This window comes from Anomaloglossus baeobatrachus, chromosome 6, assembly GCF_048569485.1.
Source record: "Anomaloglossus baeobatrachus isolate aAnoBae1 chromosome 6, aAnoBae1.hap1, whole genome shotgun sequence".
Lineage (NCBI taxonomy): Eukaryota > Metazoa > Chordata > Amphibia > Anura > Aromobatidae > Anomaloglossus > Anomaloglossus baeobatrachus.
Genome location: NC_134358.1, coordinates 82025349 through 82046150, shown reverse-complemented (window position 1 = coordinate 82046150; position 20802 = coordinate 82025349). Strand labels below are relative to the sequence as shown.

At 49.9% G+C, this 20802-nt stretch overlaps 1 protein-coding gene across 1 annotated transcript in view; it reads left to right on the top strand.

Annotated features, from left to right (window-relative positions):
* PABPC1 (poly(A) binding protein cytoplasmic 1) overlaps positions 1–10654 on the top strand; it is a 92551-nt gene extending 81897 nt beyond the window's left edge. Inside the window, exons 7-16 of the mRNA XM_075353068.1 lie at positions 4481–4618; positions 4699–4794; positions 4954–5223; positions 5857–5947; positions 6074–6184; positions 6776–6936; positions 7406–7490; positions 7574–7704; positions 7797–7896; positions 10215–10654. Of these exons, the coding sequence (XP_075209183.1) occupies positions 4481–4618; positions 4699–4794; positions 4954–5223; positions 5857–5947; positions 6074–6184; positions 6776–6936; positions 7406–7490; positions 7574–7704; positions 7797–7889 (1176 nt within the window). The 3' untranslated portion in view covers positions 7890–7896; positions 10215–10654. The remainder of the gene's footprint in view (positions 1–4480; positions 4619–4698; positions 4795–4953; positions 5224–5856; positions 5948–6073; positions 6185–6775; positions 6937–7405; positions 7491–7573; positions 7705–7796; positions 7897–10214) is intronic.
* The last annotated feature ends 10148 nt before the right edge of the window (positions 10655–20802 follow it).

Here is a 20802-nt window from a genome sequence, read left to right as displayed (position 1 = left end):
GCCGAAGAAGGGAATTTTGTTACTTACCGTAAATTCCTTTTCTTCTAGCTCCTATTGGGAGACCCAGCACCCGCCCTGTTGTCCTTCGGGATTTTTGGGTTTTTTCGGGTACACATGTTGTTCATGTTGAACGGTTTTTCAGTTCTCCGATGTTACTCGGAGTGAATTTGTTTAAACCAGTTATTGGCTTTCCTCCTTCTTGCTTTTGCACTAAAACTGGTGAGCCAGTGATCCCACTGGGGGTGTATAGCCAGAAGGGGAGGGGCCTTACACTTTTTAGTGTAATGCTTTGTGTGGCCTCCGGAGGCAGTAGCTATACACCCAATCGTCTGGGTCTCCCAATAGGAGCTAGAAGAAAAGGAATTTACGGTAACAAAATTCCCTTCTTTTCTCAACTCCCCCCTGCTCAAAGGCCGCCGCCTTCTCGCAGGCCGTGGCGTCCTTGCAGGCAAACGGAGTGATTGTCCCAGTTCCCACTCAGGAACGGTTCAGAGGTTTTTACTCAAATCTCTTCCTAGTTCCAAAAAAGGACGGTACCTTCCGGCCCATTCTGGATCTCAAGCTTCTCAACAAACATGTCCGGGTGCGGCATTTTCGCATGGAGTCTCTGCGATCAGTCATTGCCTCTATGACCCAAGGGGAGTTCCTGGCGTCCATCGACATCAGAGATGCCTATCTACATATGCCAATCGGAGTGTCACATCAGCGTTGGTTACGTTTTGCGATAGGAGAGGATCATTTCCAATTCGTGGCTCTCCCCTTCGGGTTAGCCACGGCCCCTCGGGTATTCACCAAGGTCATGGCGGCAGTGATTGCGGTCCTGCACCTCCAGGGGTTAGCAGTCCTTCCTTATCTGGACGACCTTCTGGTCAAGGGTACATCCAGCGCAGACTGTCAGCGGAGTGTTTCGCTCACTCTCGCCACCCTAGCCCAATTCGGGTGGCTTGTCAATCTTCCCAAGTCCACCCTGACTCCGACCCAGAGTCTCACGTACCTAGGGATGCAGTTTGAGACTTTGCCGGCACTTGTGAAGTTGCCCTTAGACAAACAGCTGTCACTCCGGTTGGTGGCGCGCTCTCTCCTGAGGCCCCGCCGTTATACCCTCAGGCGTCTGATGCAGGTGCTGGGTCAAATGGTGGCCTCCATGGGGGCGGTTCCCTTTGCCCAGTTCCATCTGCGTCCTCTGCAGCTGGACATTCTCCGCTGTTGGGACAAGCGGCCTTCCTCCTTACAGAGGTTAGTGGCTCTGTCGCCACGGACCAGGAGCTCTCTTCAGTGGTGGCTTCGACCCCTCTCCCTGTCCCAAGGGCGCTCCTTCCTGACTCCGTCCTGGGTGATTCTCACCACGGATGCCAGCCTATCCGGCTGGGGAGCGGTACATCTCGAGCACAGGGCACTTGGACTCCGTCCGAGTCAGCCCTTTCAATCAATGTGCTGGAAACCAGAGCTGTACTTCTAGCTCTCCTAGCCTTTCACCACCTGTTGGTGGGCAGGCACATTCGAGTCCAGTCAGACAACGCGACAGCGGTTGCCTACATCAATCACCAAGGCGGGACACGCAGCCGCCTGGCAATGTTGGAGGTCCAACGCATTCTTCAATGGTTTGAGGACTCCCAAGTCCACCATATCCGCAGTCCACATCCCTGGCGTAGAAAACTGGGAGGCAGATTCTCAGCCGTCAATCCGTGGACGGTGGCGAGTGGTCCCTGCACCCGGCAGTGTTTCAGTCAATCTGCCGCAAGTGGGGCACTCCGGACGTGGACCTAATGGCATCCCGTCACAACAACAAGGTTCCTGTTTACGTGGCTCGCTCCCACGATCCTCAGGCCTTCGCCGCGGACGCTCTGGTTCAAGACTGGTCCCAGTTTCGTCTGTCCTACGTGTTTCCCCCTCTAGCTCTCTTGCCCAGAGTCCTACGCAAGATCAGAATGGAGGGCCGTCGAGTCATCCTCATTACACCGGACTGGCCCAGGCGAGCTTGGTATCCGGACCTGCTCCAACTGTCCGTGGAGATGCCGTGGCATCTTCCGGACTGTCCAGACCTGCTCTCGCAAGGTCCGTTTTTCCGCCCGAATTCTCCGGCACTCAAATTGACGGCGTGGCTCTTGAGTCCTGGATTTTGACGGCTTCTGGTATTCCTCCTAAAGTAATCTCCACTATGACTCGGGCCCGTAAGTCTTCCTCCGTCAAGATCTATCACAGGACTTGGAAAATTTTCCTGTCCTGGTGTCGCTCTTCAGGCCATTCTCCTTGGCCATTCTCGTTGCCGACCCTTCTGTCTTTTTTACAGTCCGGTCTGCAGCTAGGACTGTCCCTCAACTCTCTTAAGGGACAAGTCTCAGCTCTATCAGTGCTGTTCCAGCGGCGTCTCGCCCGGCTGGCTCAGGTCCGCACCTTCATGCAAGGTGCGTCTCACATCATGCCGCCTTATCGGCGGCCCTTGGATCCCTGGGACCTTAACTTGGTCCTCACGGTATTGCAGAAACCCCCTTTCGAGCCCCTTAGGGAGGTTTCTTTGTATCGTCTTTCTCAAAAGGTGGCCTTTCTAGTTGCCATAACTTCCCTCAGGAGAGTCTGATTTGGCTGCGTTCTCTTCGGAGTCACCTTTTTTGGTTTTTCACAAAGACAAGGTAGTTCTCCGTCCAACCCCGGACTTTCTTCCTAAGGTGGTCTTTCCCTTCCACCTTAACCAGGATATTTCCTTGCCTTCCTTCTGTCCAGCCCCTGTTCATCGCTTTGAGAAAGCGCTGCATACTCTAGATCTGGTGCGTGCTCTCCGGATCTATGTGTCTCGCACTTGGGCGGTGCACCTCTTTTTGTGCTAACTACAGGGCGGCGCAAGGGTCTCTCTGCTTCTAAGCCGACCTTGGCCCGTTGGATTAGATCGACCATTTCGGACGCCTACCAGAGTACTCAGGTGCCTCCCCCGCCGGGGATCAAAGCACACTCGACCAGAGCTGTCGGTGCCTCTTGGGCTTTTAGGCACCAGGCTACGGCTCAACAAGTCTGTCAGGCTGCCACTTGGTCCAGTCTGCATACCTTTTCGAAGCACTACCAAGTGCATGCTCATGCTTCGGCAGATGCGAGCTTGGGCAGACGCATCCTTCAGGCGGCTGTCGCCCACTTGTGAAGTTAGGCTCCGCCTACTTAGTTTTTTCTGTTTATTCCCACCCAGGGACAGCTTTGGAACGTCCCATGGTCTGGGTCTCCCAAAGGAACGATAAAGAAAAAGAGAATTTTGTTACTTACTGTAAATTCTTTTTCTTATAGTTCCGTATTGGGAGACCCAGCTCCCTCCCTGTTGCCTGTTGGCAATTTTCTTGTTCCGTGTGTTATCACCGGCTGTTGTCGTGGACAGAGTCTCCGGTTGTTCCGGTTCTTACTCGGTTCTACTTGTGGGTGGCTATTCTCCTACAGCTTTTGCACTAAACTGGCTAGGACTGGCTACCAGGGAGTGTATAAGCTCAGAGGGAGGAGCTACACTTTTGAGTGTAGTACTTTGTGTGTCCTCCGGAGGCAGAAGCTATACACCCATGGTCTGGGTCTCCCAATACGCAACTATAAGAAAAATAATTTACGGTAAGTAACAAAATTCTCTTTTTCTGACGAAAAACGCACTGTGCGCACATAGCCTTAAGCCCATGTGTGACAAGTGGCAAATAAAGGTTTGGGAGCAAGTTCTAAGATTGAGCCTTGGTTCTTTGTGCAGGTTTCCTTATGTTTATAGATTTCAATTAAGAATTTTATATTTAATCAATGATTAACCCCTTCACGGCATTGGATGTACTGGTATGTCCAAGGTCTTGTCAGCCTGTATCAAGGGCAGGGACAGTGTGATTTAACATGCCAAGGGCGCACACTGATTCCTGCTACCATCGGCACTCCTGTGATGTGATCGTGCGGTGGGGATGACGTACTTTGTGAATTCTGGCGTCAGTGGGAGACAGGCGATTTGTGCTGTACAGAGCGGTGCTGTGCCCTGCTCTGTACAGCACGAGCGATCCGACAATTGCAACTTCAAAACCCCTAAGGAGACTAGTAAAACCAATAAAAACTTAAGACAAACCTAAAAAATGCAATTTTAACTGATCCCTTTTTTGCTCCATTGATAAAACCAAATACTCTTATCGCAGAGTTCAGAAATGCCCGATCTATCCAAACATAAAATAATCTGATCAGTAAATGACTTGAGAAAATGAGAAAAAAATATCAAACTACCATAATTGCTTTTCGGGTCGCTGCAGCATTGTAATAAAAGGTGATCAAAACATCACCTCTACACAAAAATGGTAGAATTAAGTATATTTGCCTAAGACTCGGGAAATAAGCCGGCCCTCCTGGGAGACAGGGCGTCTTTACATTTTTTTTTTTTATTTATTTTGTAGGTTGTAATGATTAAGCAGTTTAATTTCAGCTCCTATTTTTTTTTCTCAATTTTTAGTTTCTAAGTCACTCAAAACAAATTTTGTTTTATTTTAAGGCTGTAGATGACATGAATGGCAAAGACATGAATGGTAAGGCCATTTATGTTGGAAGAGCCCAGAAGAAAGTTGAGCGCCAAACCGAGCTTAAGAGGAAATTCGAGCAAATGAAGCAAGATCGTATCACCAGATATCAGGTAAATGACCTCACTTAGTTTTTGTGTGCATGTTTACAGGGCTCATTTACAAGGTTTATTAATTGATATTTTATTTATAGGGTGTCAATCTCTATGTGAAAAATCTTGATGATGGAATTGATGACGAGAGACTAAGAAAAGAATTCTCCCCTTTCGGTACCATCACCAGTGCTAAGGTGCGCTTTACTACTTTGTAAACATGCCTTTATCATATGCTGTCGTTTTAATTTTTGCTCCTGTAATAAAGGTAACATTCATAGATTTCTGCAAATAGCAGAGAATTAATAGCACCTACTCTCTCGATTTTTAAAGTATGTTTTAATTGGATATTTCAGGTCATGATGGAAGGTGGACGAAGCAAAGGTTTCGGCTTTGTCTGCTTCTCCTCCCCAGAAGAGGCGACCAAAGCTGTAACAGAAATGAATGGAAGGATAGTAGCCACCAAGCCATTGTATGTTGCCTTGGCACAAAGGAAGGAGGAACGACAAGCGCATCTGACCAACCAGTATATGCAGAGAATGGCCAGCGTCAGGGCTGTACCCAACCCAGTCATCAACCCTTATCAGCCACCACCATCAAGCTACTTCATGGCTGCTATTCCACAAGTAAGTCTCAACACCACACAACACATAAATTAAAGGGGATGAGAGAAGTGATTTGGCAAATGTAAAATGACTGAGTAACATACTTCATGAATCACCAAACTACAGTGCTGATCTCTAAGGCCCGTTTAACACATGCGACAGGCATGCGGTACAGTACATTCATTTACAGTGGAAGCGCGACACCATGCGGACAAATGCGGTTGTGCATGAAGCACACTACCGCATGGTGTCGCGCTTCCACTGTAAATGAATGTACTGCATGCGTGCTGGATCTGGTGAAATGCTGGATATGTGAAACTGGCCTAAAGCATGTTTGTTGTGTTTTTTTTTTTTTTTTTTTTTTTTTTTTTTTTTGTGTTTTTTTGTTTGGAGGAAAGACTTTGCCCTCCATTAAGTGGCTAGCTGGTTCAGGTAATTAAGAAAGCCCCTTTATACTGTGGAGGGGACTGACTTAATAAATTGAGCCAAACAGCCAGTGACTGACACGGAGCAAAACTAAAACCTCTGGGAATTCCTGTAATCTATGCTATCCAAGCTGTATTTGCTGAACATCTTACATCAACCAGCCCCTTTTATTCCTGGTATATGTGGAAGGTTCATTTTGCTAAATGCATGGTTTTTTTTCTGTTTTAGGCTCAAAATCGGGCTGCATATTACCCAACTGGACAAATCGCTCAGCTTCGACCCAATCCACGTTGGACCGCGCCAGGAGCTAGGCCTCACCGTAAGTCTAGTTTTAATAGTAGATGTTGCTGGTGCCGATATTGTGGCAAGATCTTGAAGTTAGTTTATCTGGTCATGCTAAGTCTTTTCGGTTACGGTAACCTGTTATCCATTTACTGTCCTGCAGCATTCCAAAATATGCCCGGAGCCATCAGACCTGCGGCTCCAAGACCACCAACATTCAGCACAATGAGGCCCGCGTCTTCAGTCCCACGTGTAGTATCGGCTCAGCGTGTTGGTAAGTGCCTGTCTGCATGTTTCAGTACACAAGTGGCATCTTGTCCAAAACAAGATGAAAAATTGCCTTTTGTCTGATTACAAAACAAGCCCAAATCAAATGAAAATAGTCAACACTTTTGCTTTATATACATTGTCAAAGGCCAGAACAGCCCTGATATAGGTCGAGAAACTCTAGACTCCTGCATCTTAGCAAATGCTGTCTATGCATCAGGTAGATCCTGGTAATGTTCACTTGTCCTCTCCACATGCTGTGACAGTAGTAAAGTGGAGCAGCAGGCGCTGCTTTGATATTTTAAGGTCCGTATTTGAAATATGCAGGTTCTGGTGACTGATTTAGGCGCTCTTTGCAGCCCTTCAGCCAGGTCAGTCTGCATAAGATTAGCTTCAGGTCTTTCAACATCTATTAAGCAAAACAGTCTGTACTCAAAGACTGAATTACTATCCTGTTTTTCAAGCCTGCAAGTGCCAAATTCAGACATGATCTTTGGTAAAGCTCACCAATCAAAACATCTAAACAATAAAGCTACTGCCATTACAATTTAACCAAACCTGTAATATAGTTTATAATGCTAATTTTCACTTTTTACAGCAAACACATCAACTCAAACAATGGGACCGCGTCCAACAGCCGCAGCTGCTGCAGCCGCCGCCACTTCCACCGTGCGCTCAGTTACACAGTACAAGTACGCTGCTGGTGTTCGTAATCCTCAGCAACACCTCAACGCCCAGCCACAAGTTGCTATGCAGCAGGTAAGGATTGATTTATAGAGAAGAGTGAGGGCTAAGAGCCCTATACTTGTTGAGCTTAAGCCGGATGAGCCTGGTTTGGCTGACTGTCTGACCGCTCTCCCGACCATCAGTCGGCCACATTAATCGCACATGCCTAGTTTTGAGCTGCTAACTGCATTGTTCTGCCTAAGATAAGCCGCTGGCTGACATGTCAGTTGCCGGCCTTCTGATAAAGCACACAAGGAGCGGTCGGCTGAGATGAAAGTGTCCACGAAGACATCTGTCATCGATTGGTTAATCAATCTAATTTATGTAGTTGTGACTTAATATTTTCTTGACAAACTACTACAGTCAGCAGAGTTCATGAAAGGGAGTTTTCATTCCATGCAATTCTACAACACCACTTTTTATTAACCACATGTTGCAGCTATTAACAGGTTTCCAAATTCTAAAAGTAATTTTCCTAATTTGCTCAATGTTTGCTTTGTAGCCTGCTGTCCATGTGCAAGGTCAAGAGCCCCTGACTGCCTCCATGCTGGCCTCTGCTCCACCGCAGGAACAGAAACAAATGCTTGGTACGTAAAGCTCGTCCTTGAAGCTACATTGTACACACTGTCAAAGTACAATAGTGTCTGACTTGAGGGTTCTTCTATTTTAGGTGAGCGCCTCTTCCCCCTCATTCAAGCCATGCACCCGACACTGGCTGGTAAAATCACAGGAATGTTGCTGGAGATTGATAATTCTGAGCTTCTTCATATGCTTGAGTCACCAGAGTCTCTCCGCTCCAAGGTATGTGCAGTGTAGTGAATACGTGCATACTTTTAAGTGCATTCCAGCTATGGTGCTATGTTATGAGGCTAACATGTGGCTTTCTATTTTAGGTTGATGAAGCTGTTGCTGTGCTGCAAGCCCATCAAGCCAAGGAAGCCGCACAGAAAGCTGTAAACAACGCTACTGGAGTGGCAGCCGTCTAACACGCATGTACGTTGTGGTCCTATTTCGGTATTAAATCAAACACTGCTGTCTGAAACTCTGTTCAATCAGTCTGTTTTGTGAGTTACATTTTTTTTTTTCATGGACTGTGGCGCCCCTGAGGTATCAGGTGCCACAGGGTATTGCACACTGTGACCGGTGCAGTGCTAACCCCTGGGTTCCTGGAAGACCAGGGCCGGTAAATACCATTCAAACACGCACACGCCTTTTTTCCCCAGACTTGGTAACAGGCTAGAGACGTGTCTGATGGATGGCCACCTATTGGTCGGAACTTATTTAATCCGCTAGTCAGAAACCTGGGAGGGGCTAGTTAGAGCATTTGACAGGAGACTAACATCTTGACAGTTGGTCAGACAGTCAGGGAGTCAAAGTCGACGGTCAGACAAAGTGTAAAATGGCATGTTGGGCTCAAGGCGTGTGGTTGAGTACTCACAGGACCCAGCACTGGCGGGGTGCAGAGCCCTAGTTCGGGAAGACTCTTCAAGCTCACCTGATAAATCTGCTCGGTGAGGGAATCATCATGATTTCTCACAAACGTTGGTGTCTGGGGCACAGCAGTAAAAAGAGAACCCGGGAGCAGGGACAGAGGTCCATCCCAAGAGGTTCAAGCTGCCTGCCATACGGGCCAGGACTGTGACAACAGGAGGGGACCCCAAAACGCTTCAGGCCACGAGGACCCACCAACTGCAGACAGGTGCAAGGAAGTAAAGGTCACCACATGGACTGGGAACAAGGGAATACCGGATTACCTGAGGCCTAGATTGGTAGAGACCAGCACCAGCCGGGTTGCAGCTACTCAGAACCAGTGAGTAAAGAACAAGTTAAACTGCAGCCCCTCTGTTTGAATTCTTCCTACACCTCTGCATCACCAACATCCACCATACTACAACCACCATCATCCTCCCCTGGGGCCTAGCTCGACTTGCTGAGGGCCATAACATCCAAGCTGCTCAACACCACCAGCCCCTGCAGTGAGACTTTGCAGCGGTGGCTTCACCCACATACCGCAAGTGGTATCACGAAAAAGCATTTTTATTCTTTAATTTCCCCTTTTTAAGCGACACCCCTCAGGGCCATGGAACCGGGCACCGGCCATCCCAGTGACACAACCCTATGATTCAAGGCCCGGAACTGAGTACCCCACTAGCCCTGGGTGTGTCACTTGGACCTAAAGTTTTGTGAAAGAGGGGACAACTTGCTTTAATGGTGGTGTGGAGGATGTTTCAAAATCTCTACAACTGCACTTCCAGCATTTCTTGGTTAATCTTCAATTCACCCACATTTATCTAAAAAAAAAACTGAACACAATTGTTAAAGGGAACCTGTCATCAGAAATTTAGCTATAAACTTAAGTTTCCCCCTCTGCAGCTCCTGGGCTGCATTCTAGCAAGGTCCATCTAGTTTTTCTGGCCCCTTTTATAACAAAATAAAAACTTTATAAAGTTGTACCTTTTCGTATGTAAATTTTGTAAATTATCCATGGGGGCGGGCTGCCTGGTGTCTGTTACTGTCCTCCTGCCGCTTTAAGCCGCCCCCGAACGCTGCATTTCATATCTCAAGACGCCGCCCCTGGGCGCCCGTGGTCCCTCGCATGCGCTGTGCGACTCTAGCGGGACTGTGCACTGTGTGCACGTGTGACCGCTGGCGACGTTTTGCGCAGGAACGAGGTTATGGGCGGTGCTGTGAGTGTCATCAGCAAGTGCCGCCCATAACCTCGTGACCGCACTTTCCCCTCTTCCTCCAGCGTTCAGCGCCGGCCAAATGACCAGACGTCACCTCCTTCCCATTGTACCCTGCAGCAGGAAATAGATGGGAGGAGCGGAGAGGATCTGAGCGACGTACAGAGGGGAGAGCGCGGCCACGAAAGTATGGGCGGGTACTTGCGATGCAATCACAGCGCCGCCCATACACTCGTGCCTGCGACCAAGCCACCAGGTGTCCCGGCGTGCAAGGGACCTCGGCCGCAGTGGGCGGCGTCCTGAGGGATGATTTGGAGCGTGGGGGGGGAACGGCGTAAGGGACAGCAACGGACGCCAGACGGCCCGCCCCATAGAGAATTTACAAGATTTTCATACCAAAAGGTATAACTTTATAAAGTATGTATTTTGGTTCAAAAGGGGGCAAAAAGTATAGAAACCTTACTAGAATTGCAGCCCAGGAGCTGCAGAGGGGGAAACATTTAGGTTGAAAGCCAAATTTCTGATGACAGGTTCCCTTTAAAAGTATCTAGTTATAAAATCGTGTGCTAATTATATACAATGAAACCGTGTGCTAATTGTACATTTCTCCCCCCCCTCTCCTTATAGGCTATGGGAACTGAAGAACTTCACTTCAAAGAAAAAATAGCAAAACATGGAAAATCTTAAATTTCTGAAAAACACTGCAAAACATAAAATCAAATAAAAAAAGGAAAGGAAACTACAATGCTTACGTACAAATAAATGCCAGGGCTGGCATTACAGTGCCGGTCCTAGATATATTATAAAAAATGAAAAAAAATAGAAAAATACAAAAACAAATGGAATTGTTTTTTTTTTTTTTTGTTTTTCTTTTTTAAGACCCGGGGAAAGGCATTTTGAAAACAGTACGAGAAGTTAAGCATTCCTTTCTTTGATTTTGTAATTCTTTATTGTTGCAAAGCCCAGAATTTCACCACCGTTGCTATTTTGTGGGAAAGATAGCTGGGCAAAAGAAACATAATTTGGATTATAAAATTGTTGCTTTAATAAAATTACTTAAAACATTGCATGATTTTGTCATTATTTGGTATAAGTTTTTTTTTTTTTTTTTTTCTCCCCTGCTGATTACAGCTGGTGTCAAAACCCCCATACACAATTCTGCTCCAACTAGACTAAAATATTTAGATTGTAGGAATCACGGATGAGATGGACATGAAGTTTCTTGAGGTAATGACGAGAACAAGGATTCACTAACAAGGCAGCTTTTATGGGTCACCAATAGGGAGTGTTATTAAACCAACTTGTTACACAGTGCTTTTGCTCTTTTTTTCTTTGGAGCACAGTCTGATATTTTTATTTTTTCTGACAACCATATAAAATTTCTGCAGCTGTTGCCCTTCATATGAAAACCAGGACGGTGACTGCTGCAAAACAAGTTTTAGGCTATGTGCCCATGTTGCTTTATATGCGGATTTCTTTGTCGCTCCATTGGGAGACCCAGACAAAAGTATTACACTAAAAGTGTAAAGCCCCTCCCCTTCTGCCTATACACCCCCCGTGCATCACGGGTTCCTCAGTTTTCAAGCTTTGTGCGAAGGAGGTCAGACATCCACGCATAGCTCCACTGTTTAGTCAGCAGTAGCTGCTGACTATGTCGGATGGAAGAAAAGAGGGCCCATACTAGGGCCCCCAGCATGCTCCCTTCTCACCCCACTCTTGGCGGTGTTTAAGGTTGAGGTATCCATTGCGGGTACGGAGGCTGGAGCCCACATGCTGCTTTCCTTCCCCATCCCCCTTAGGGCTCTGGGTGAAGTGGGATCCTACCGGTCTCCAGGCACAGGAGACCGTGCTCCATCCACTGCCACTGGGGTATCTGCTGGATATGGAGCTGAGTATCGTCAGGGACATGGCCCTGCTACGTCAAGGTACTGTGTCCCCGTACAGACCGCGCGCAGACACACCGCAGCAATGCTGGGTGTGTTAGTGCGCTGGGGACAACAGCGCTGCACGCTTGTGCCACTACTCACTACAGCTTTGCTGAGTTAATGTATTGGGGACTGCCGCGCCGGCCGCTGCTGTCAGTTTTACACTGCGGCACGGCTGGGATTTGTAGTGCGCCGGGGACTTCCGCGCTGGCCGTGCCTCTGAACGGCCGCGCTTATTACTCGAGTCCCCGGCTTTTTACGGCCTAGTCTCGTGGCTTTCCCGCCCCCAGGCCTGCCAGTCAGGGGAGGGGCGGGACGCTGTGCCGGACGTCAGCGCCGAGGGCTGGAGTCTGCTTGCATACTCCAGCCCACTCACTGAACACAGTGGGACGCCAGTTTCCCGCACTTTGTCTGAGGCACGCCCACGGTACGCCCCTCTTCACAGGACGCCGGCAGCCATTCCTGTGTGCAGTCGGAGCTGGAGAGGGGAGACAAGCTCTGGGGGACCCGGACACGGGATTCTGGCGACCACACACCCGCTTTTCAGCGGGCGGTAAGCAGCACCTGAAGTGCTGACCCCACTAGCGCCGAAGTGTTCATTTGTACTTTTATGCTTGTATTCTATACATTGCACTGTACGGTCGCTATTCTTGGCTATATACCCTCCTAGATTGCTCAGAGGACAGCATGTCGTCCGCAAAAAGCAAGGGTGCCAAGGCACAGGCTTTCTATGCTGCTTGTACTGCTTGTGAGGCTGTTCTACCGGCAGGTTCCACTGATCCCCATTGTGTGCAATGTTCGGCCCCTGTGGCACTTGCTCAGCCGGGGTCTCTGCTAGAGGTGACCCAGGGAGAAACACCTGTGAACACTGTCCAGGTGACGGGGACGGAGTTTGCAGTTTTTGCTGATTGTCTGTGACTATGACTAAAATTCTAGAAACTTTGCAAGATTGGATGAACTCATTAAACAATCCAAGGGTAAGGATTCATCCTTACCTCAGCCCAGACCAAACAAACCCCAACAGAGGAGGGGACAGTCGAGGTTTCGGTCCTTTCGAGGCTCGGGCAGGTCCCAATTCTCCTCGTCCAAAAGGTCTCAAAAGGATCAGAGGAGCTCAGATTCTTGGCGGGCTCAGTCACGCCCAAAAAAGACAGCCGGAGGAACCGCTACCAAGGCGGCTTCCTCATGACTTACGGCCCCCTCTCTCCGCATCCTCGGTCGGTGGCAGGCTCTCCCGCTTTGGCGACATTTGGCTGCCACAGGTCCAAGACCGTTGGGTGAGAGACATTCTGTCTCACGGGTACAGGATAGAGTTCAGTTCTCGTCCTCCGACTCGATTCTTCAGAACGTCTCCGCCTCCCGACCGAGCCGATGCTCTTCTGCAGGCGGTGTGCACTAGGAGTGGTGATCCCTGTTCCTCTTCAGCAGCAAGGTCACGGTTTTTACTCCAATTTGTTTGTGGTGCCAAAAAAGGACGGGTCTTTCCGTCCCGTTCTGGACCTAAAACTGCTCAACAAGCACGTGAAAACCAGGCGGTTCCGGATGGAATCCCTCCGCTCCGTCATCGCCGCAATGTCTCAAGGAGATTTCCTAGCATCAATAGACATCATGGATGCTTATCTCCACGTGCCGATTGCTCCAGAGCATCAGCGTTTTCTACGCTTCGTTATAGGAGACGAACACCTTCAGTTCGTAGCTGTCTTTCGGTCTGGCGACAGCCCCAAGGGTCTTCACCAAGGTCATGGCAGCAGTAGTAGCAGTCCTGCACTCTCAGGGACACTCTGTGATCCCTTACTTAGACGATTTGCTGGTCAAGGCTCCCTCTCAAGAGGCATGCCAACACAGCCTGAACGTTGCGCTGGAGACTCTCCAGAGTTTCGGGTGGATCATCAACTTTTCAAAGTCAAATCTGACCCCGGCTCAATCGCTGACATATCTTGGCATGGAGTTTCATACTCTATCAGCAATAGTGAAGCTTCCGCTGGACAAACAACGTTCACTACAGATAGGGGTGCAATCTCTCCTTCAAGGCCAGTTGCACCCCTTGAGGCGCCTCATGCACTTCCTAGGGAAGATGGTAGCAGCAATGGAGGCAGTCCCTTTCGCGCAGTTTCATCTGCGTCCACTACAATGGGACATTCTCCGCCAATGGGACGGGAGGTCGACGTCCCTCGACAGGAACGTCTCCCTTTCTCAGGCGGCCAAGGATTCTCTTCGGTGGTGGCTGCTGCCCAACTCATTGTCGAAAGGGAAATCCTTTCTACCCCCATCCTGGGCAGTGGTCACGACAGATGCGAGTCTGTCAGGGTGGGGAGCAGTTTTTCTCCACCACAGGGCTCAAGGTACGTGGACTCAGCAAGAGTCCACCCTTCAGATCAATGTTCTGGAAATCAGGGCAGTGTATCTTGCCCTACAGGCCTTCCGGCAGTGGCTGGAAGGCAAGCAGATCCGAATTCAGTCGGACAACTCCACAGCGGTGGCATACATCAACCACCAAGGCGGAACACGCAGTCGACAAGCCTTCCAGGAAGTCCGGCGGATTCTGAGGTGGGTGGAAGACACGGCCTCCACCATATCCGCAGTTCACATCCCGGGCGTAGAAAACTGGGAAGCAGACTTCCTCAGTCGCCAGGGCATGGACGCAGGGGAATGGTCTCTTCACCCGGACGTGTTTCAGGAGATCTGTTGCCGCTGGGGGATGCCGGACGTCGACCTAATGGCGTCCCGGCACAACAATAAGGTCACGGCATTCATGGCACGATCTCACGATCACAGAGCTCTGGCGGCAGACGCCTTAGTTCAAGATTGGTCGCAGTTTCAACTCCCTTATGTGTTCCCACCTCTGGCACTGTTGCCCAGAGTGATACGCAAGATCAGGTCAGACTGCCGCCACGCCATTCTCGTCGCTCCAGACTGGCCGAGGAGGTCGTGGTACCCGGATCTGTGGCATCTCACGGTGGGCCAACCGTGGGCACTGCCAGACCGTCCAGACTTGCTGTCTCAAGGGCCGTTCTTCCATCTGAATTCTGCGGCCCTCAACCTGACTGTGTGGCCATTGATATGGGGAGATAAGGTATGCAACACCAGTGACTATGTAAGGGGAATACATGAAATAGCAGAAACTGCTGTGTGAATACTGACATGAAAAATCCAATAGCTACATGTAAGAGTGAAAATGTGAAAAATGGAATCTGCATTACTGCCATGAACATATGAATAAAGAGAAATTTAGCTACTGAATTGATCAATGCAATAGAGCCCCAACACTACGCCAAAGTATTTCTCTACGTTGGGGTCCCTAGCGTGTGTGTGTCCTCTCATGCAGTTAAAAAACTTACCGTGTATGGGAAGCTGAGACCCAGGCTATATATGCGTATGATATGGATTGGCAATAGGTGTGTGGGGAGGGTTCACAAACGGAAAACTACTAACAATAAGGAATAACGTTTGGAACACCATTCTAAGTCTGAACTTGGTGCAAAAACCTAAAAAAACATCACTATGGGGAGATAAGGTATGCAACACCAGTGACTATGTAAGGGGAATACATGAAATAGCAGAAACTGCTGTGTGAATACTGACATGAAAAATCCAATAGCTACATGCAAGAGTGAAAATGTGAAAAATGGAATCTGCATTACTGCCATGAACATATGAATAAAGAGAAATTTAGCCACTGAATTGATCAATGCAATAGAGCCCCAACACTACGCCAAAGTATTTCTCTACGTTGGGGTCCCTAGCGTGTGTGTGTCCTCTCATGCAGTTAAAAAACTTACCGTGTATGGGAAGCTGAGACCCAGGCTATATATGCGTATGATATGGATTGCAATACTCTTACATGTAGCTATTGGATTTTTCATGTCAGTATTCACACAGCAGTTTCTGCTATTTCATGTATTCCCCTTACATAGTCACTGGTGTTGCATACCTTATCTCCCCATAGTGATGTTTTTTTAGGTTTTTGCACCCAGTTCAGACTTAGAATGGTGTTCCAAACGTTATTCCTTATTGTTAGTAGTTTTTCGTTTGTGAACCCTCCCCACACACCTATTGCCAATCCATATCATACGCATATATAGCCTGGGTCTCAGCTTCCCATACACGGTAAGTTTTTTAACTGCATGAGAGGACACGCACACGCTAGGGACCCCAACGTAGAGAAATACTTTGGCGTAGTGTTGGGGCTCTATTGCATTGATCAATTCAGTAGCTAAATTTCTCTTTATTCATATGTTCATGGCAGTAATGCAGATTCCATTTTTCACATTTTCACTCTTACATGTAGCTATTGGATTTTTCATGTCAGTATTCACACAGCAGTTTCTGCTATTTCATGTATTCCCCTTACATAGTCACTGGTGTTGCATACCTTATCTCCCCATAGTGATGTTTTTTTAGGTTTTTGCACCCAGTTCAGACTTAGAATGGTGTTCCAAACGTTATTCCTTATTGTTAGTAGTTTTTCTTCAGCGCTCTATTGGGAGACCCAGACGATTGGGGTACAGCTACTTGCCTCCGGAGGCCACACAAAGCACCACACTAAAAAGTGCAAGGCCCCTCCCCTTCTGGCTATACCCCCCCGTGGTATCACGGGTTCTCCAGTTTTCAAGCTTTGTGCGAAGGAGGTCAGACATCCACGCATGGCTCCACAGATTTTAGTCAGCAGTAGCTGCTGACTATTTCGGATGGAAGAAAAGAGGGCCCATATAGGGCCCCCAGCATGCTCCCTTCTCACCCGTGGATGGTGTTGTAAGGTTGAGGTACCTATTGCTGGTACAGGGGCTGGAGCCCCACATGCTGTTTTCCTTCCACATCCCCTTGTTGGGCTCTGTGGAAGTGGGATCCTGCCGGCCTCTAAGCTCTGACGCCGGGCTCCATCCACAGACCCATAGCACCTGATGGATACGGAGCAGGAGTACAATCAGGGACATGGCCCTGCATCATACAGGTACTCTGTGTCCCCGGCAGGCACAGACACACTCCGGGCTGGCTGGGTGTTGTAGTGCGCCGGGGACCGTAACGATTGAGTTGGTGTTCCTGCAGTTTACTGGGGGACTTTTGTGTTGTGGGAACGCAGCGCCGACCCCCACTGGACCAGCGGCGCTGCTGTGACTTGTAGTGCGCCGGGGACACGCCGACCGCGCTTTTACGGCGGCGGCGTTTATAAATCCAGTCCCCGGCTTTTTGCGGCCTAGCTCCGCTTCGTTCCCGCCCCCACCCTGTCAATCAGGGTAGGGGAGAGACGCTGTTTCGCAGCAGCGACGAGGGCTGGAGCCTGATTTACATGCTCCAGCCCTCTCACTAGGCACAGAGGGAAGCAGGCTTCCCGCTCTTAGCCAGGAACGCCCAGGGCCCGCCCCCCCTCCTCTCCCAGGACGCCGGCAGCCATTACATGCAGTCTGGCTGGAGGAAGGACGCAAGGCTCTGGGAGACCTGGACTAGGGGGCTTTTGGCGACCACACACCCGCTCTTAAGCGGGCGGTAAGCGGCATTTCAGCTGGCCCCTCTAGTGCCTCAGTGTGTATTGGTGTACTGTGTCACCAGATATATATATTTATTTATTTTTTTGCACTGTGAGGTCGCTTCCTGGCTGGATACCCCAGATCGCTCTGAGGAGGCAGCAACATGTCATCCACAAAACGCAAGGCTGCCAAGGCTAGGGCTGTGTACACTGCGTGTGCTGCATGTGGGGCTGCTCTACCAGCAGGTTCCAAAGACCCCCATTGTGTGCAATGCTCAGATCCGGTGCTGCTTCGCCAGCCGGAGTCCGGAGGGGTAGTGACCCAGGCTGAGACGCTTGTAAGTCCTGCCCCGGTGTCAGGGACAGACTTTGCAGTTTTTGCTGATGGAATGTCTGTGACTATGGCAAAAATCCTTGAAACTTTGCAATCCATGACTGGGGCTCAGTCTATGGACACGGCGAGGTCTCTGTCCTCTAATCCCCCTCAGTTGGAATTAATCCAGACTGCAAGGGGGTCCCCGGCTTCCCAGGCTGAGTATTATGACTCAGATGATAGCCCCAGCCACCCTAAGCGAGCTCGCTGGGAAGACCCTCAACGTCATCACACTGCTCAGGGTCTCAGCGCAATCAGTCGCCCTGTGATGCGTCTGAAGAGAGTGATCAGGAGTCTTATCCTGGAACCCCTCTCAATCTGGATACCCCGGATGGGGACGCCATGGTAAACGAGCTTATCTCAGCCATCAATAGACTGTTGGATATTTCTCCCCCAGTTCCTTCTGCAGAGGAGGCAGCTGCAGAGCAGGAGAAGTTTCGTTTCCTCTATCCCAAGCGTAAATTGAGTGCTTTCTTGGATCACTCTGACTTCAGAGAGTCAATCCAGAAACACGACGCTCATCCAGAAAGGCGTTTCTCTAAACGTTCTAAGGATACACGTTTTTCCTTTCCCCCCTGATGTGGTCAAGCGCTGGACCCAGTGTCCAAAAGTAGACCCCCCGATTTCCAAACTTGCAGCTAGATCCATAGTTGCAGTGGAGGATGGCGCTTCACTTAAGGATGCCAATGACAGACAGATGGACCTTTGGTTAAAATCTGTCTATGAAGCTATCGGCGCGTCGTTTGCTCCAGCATTCGCAGCCGTATGGGCACTCCAAGCTATTTCAGCTGGGTTGGCAAAAGTGGATGCTATCATACATCCAGCGGTGCCGCAAGTGGCGTCCCTTACCTCGCAGATGTCTGCGTTTGCGTCTTACGCTATCAATGCGGTCCTAGAATCTACCAGCCGCACCTCAATGGCGTCCGCCAATTCGGTAGTTTTGCGCAGAGCCTTGTGGTTAAAGGACTGGAAAGCAGATGCTGGTTCCAAAAAATGTTTAACCAGCTTGCCTTTATCTAGAGATAGACTGTTTGGCGAGCCATTGGCTGACATCATTAAACAGTCCAAGGGTAAAGACTCTTCCTTACCCCAGCCCAGATCAAGCAAACCTCAGCAGAAAAAATGGCAGCAGAGGTTTCAGTCCTTTCGAGGTTCGGGCAAGACACAATTCTCCTCGTCCAAAGGGACTCAGAGGACGCAAAGAGTCTCAGATTCCTGGCGGGCTCACGCACGCCCCAAGAAAGCAAATGGAGGAACCGCTTCCAAAGCGACTACCTCATGACTTCCAGCCCCCCCCCCTCCGCATCTCCGGTCGGGGGCAGGCTCTCCCGCTTTTCCGACATTTGGATGTCACAGGTCAAAGACCGGTGGGTGACAAACATTTTGTCTCGCGGGTACAGAATCGAGTTCAGTTCTCGTCCTCCAGCTCGGTTCTTCAGAACCTCCCCACATCCAGACCGAGCAGATGCCCTGCTGCAGGCGGTGGACTCCCTAAGAGCGGAAGGAGTAGTGGTTCCTGTACCGCCTCAGGAACAAGGGCGAGGGTTTTACTCCAATCTCTTTGTGGTTCCAAAAAAGGACGGCTCGTTCCGTCCTGTTCTGGATCTAAAGCTGCTCAACAAACATGTGCACGCCAGACGGTTCCGGATGGAAACCCTCCGCTCTGTCGTTGCCTCAATGTCTCAAGGAGACTTCCTTGCCTCAATAGACATCAAAGATGCTTATCTCCACGTGCCAATTGCTACAGAACATCAACGTTTTCTACGTTTTGTGATAGGAAACGACCATCTTCAGTTCGTAGCTCTGCCATTCGGTCTGGCGACAGCCAACCGGGTCTTCACCAAGGTCATGGCGGCGGTGGTAGCAGTCTTGCACTCTCAGGGACACTCGGTGATCCCTTACCTAGACGATCTACTTGTCAAGGCACCCTCTCAAGAGGCATGCCAACTCAGTCTACATGCTACGCTGGAGACTCTACAGACGTTCGGATGGATCATCAACTTTCCAAAGTCGAATCTGTCACCGTCACAGTCGCTAACGTATCTTGGCATGGAGTTTCATACTCGAGCAGCGAGAGTGAAGCTTCCGCTGAACAAGCAGCGGTCCCTACAGACAGGGGTGCAATCCCTCCTTCAAGGCCAGTCGCACCCCTTACGGCGCCTCATGCACTTCCTCGGGAAGATGGTGGCAGCCATGGAAGCAGTTCCCTTTGCGCAGTTTCATCTGCGCCCACTTCAATGGGACATTCTCCGCCAATGGGACGGGAAGTCAACGTCCCTGGACAGGAAAGTCTCTCTTTCCCAGACGGCCAAGGACTCTCTACAATGGTGGCTCCTTCCCACCTCATTGTCTCAGGGAAGATCCTTCCTGCCCCCATCCTGGGCAGTGGTCACGACAGATGCGAGTCTGTCAGGGTGGGGAGCAGTGTTTCTCCACCACAGGGCCCAGGGGACGTGGACTCCGCAGGAGTCCACCCTTCAGATCAATGTTCTGGAAATCAGGGCAGTGTATCTTGCCCTACTGGCCTTCCAACAGTGGCTGGAAGGAAAGCAGATCCGAATCCAGTCGGACAACTCCACAGCGGTGGCATACATCAACCACCAAGGAGGGACGCGCAGTCGGCAAGCATTCCAAGAAGTCCGGCGCATTCTAATGTGGGTGGAGGACACAGCATCCACCATATCCGTGGTTCACATCCCAGGCGTAGAAAATTGGGAAGCAGACTTCCTCAGTCGCCAGGGCATGGACGCAGGGGAGTGGTCCCTTCACCCGGACGTGTTTCAGGAAATCTGTCGCCGATGGGGAGTGCCGGACGTCGACCTAATGGCGTCCCGGCACAACAACAAGGTCCCGGCATTCATGGCGAGGTCGCGCGATCAAAGAGCTCTGGCGGCAGACGCATTAGTTCAAGATTGGTCGCAGTTCCGGCTCCCATACGTCTTCCCACCTCTGGCACTCTTGCCCAGAGTGTTACGCAAGATCAGATCCGATTGCAGCCGCGTCATACTCGTCGCCCCAGACTGGCCGAGGAGATCGTGGTATCCGGATCTGTGGCATCTCACGGTCGGTCGACCGTGGTCACTGCCAGACCGACCAGACTTACTGTCCCAAGGGCCGTTTTTCCATCAGAATTCTGCGGCCCTGAACCTGACTGTGTGGCCATTGAGTCCTGGATCCTAGCGTCTGCAGGATTATCCCAAGGAGTTGTAGCCACAATGAGGCAGGCTAGAAAGTCGACTTCTGCTAAGATCTACCACAGAACGTGGAAGATTTTCTTATCCTGGTGTTCCGCTCAGGGAGTGTCTCCCTGGCCATTTGCATTGCCCACTTTTCTTTCTTTCCTGCAATCGGGGTTAGAAAAGGGCTTGTCGCTCAGCTCCCTTAAAGGGCAAGTATCGGCACTATCCGTGTTTTTTCAGAAGCGTCTAGCACGTCTTCCTAAGGTGCGCACGT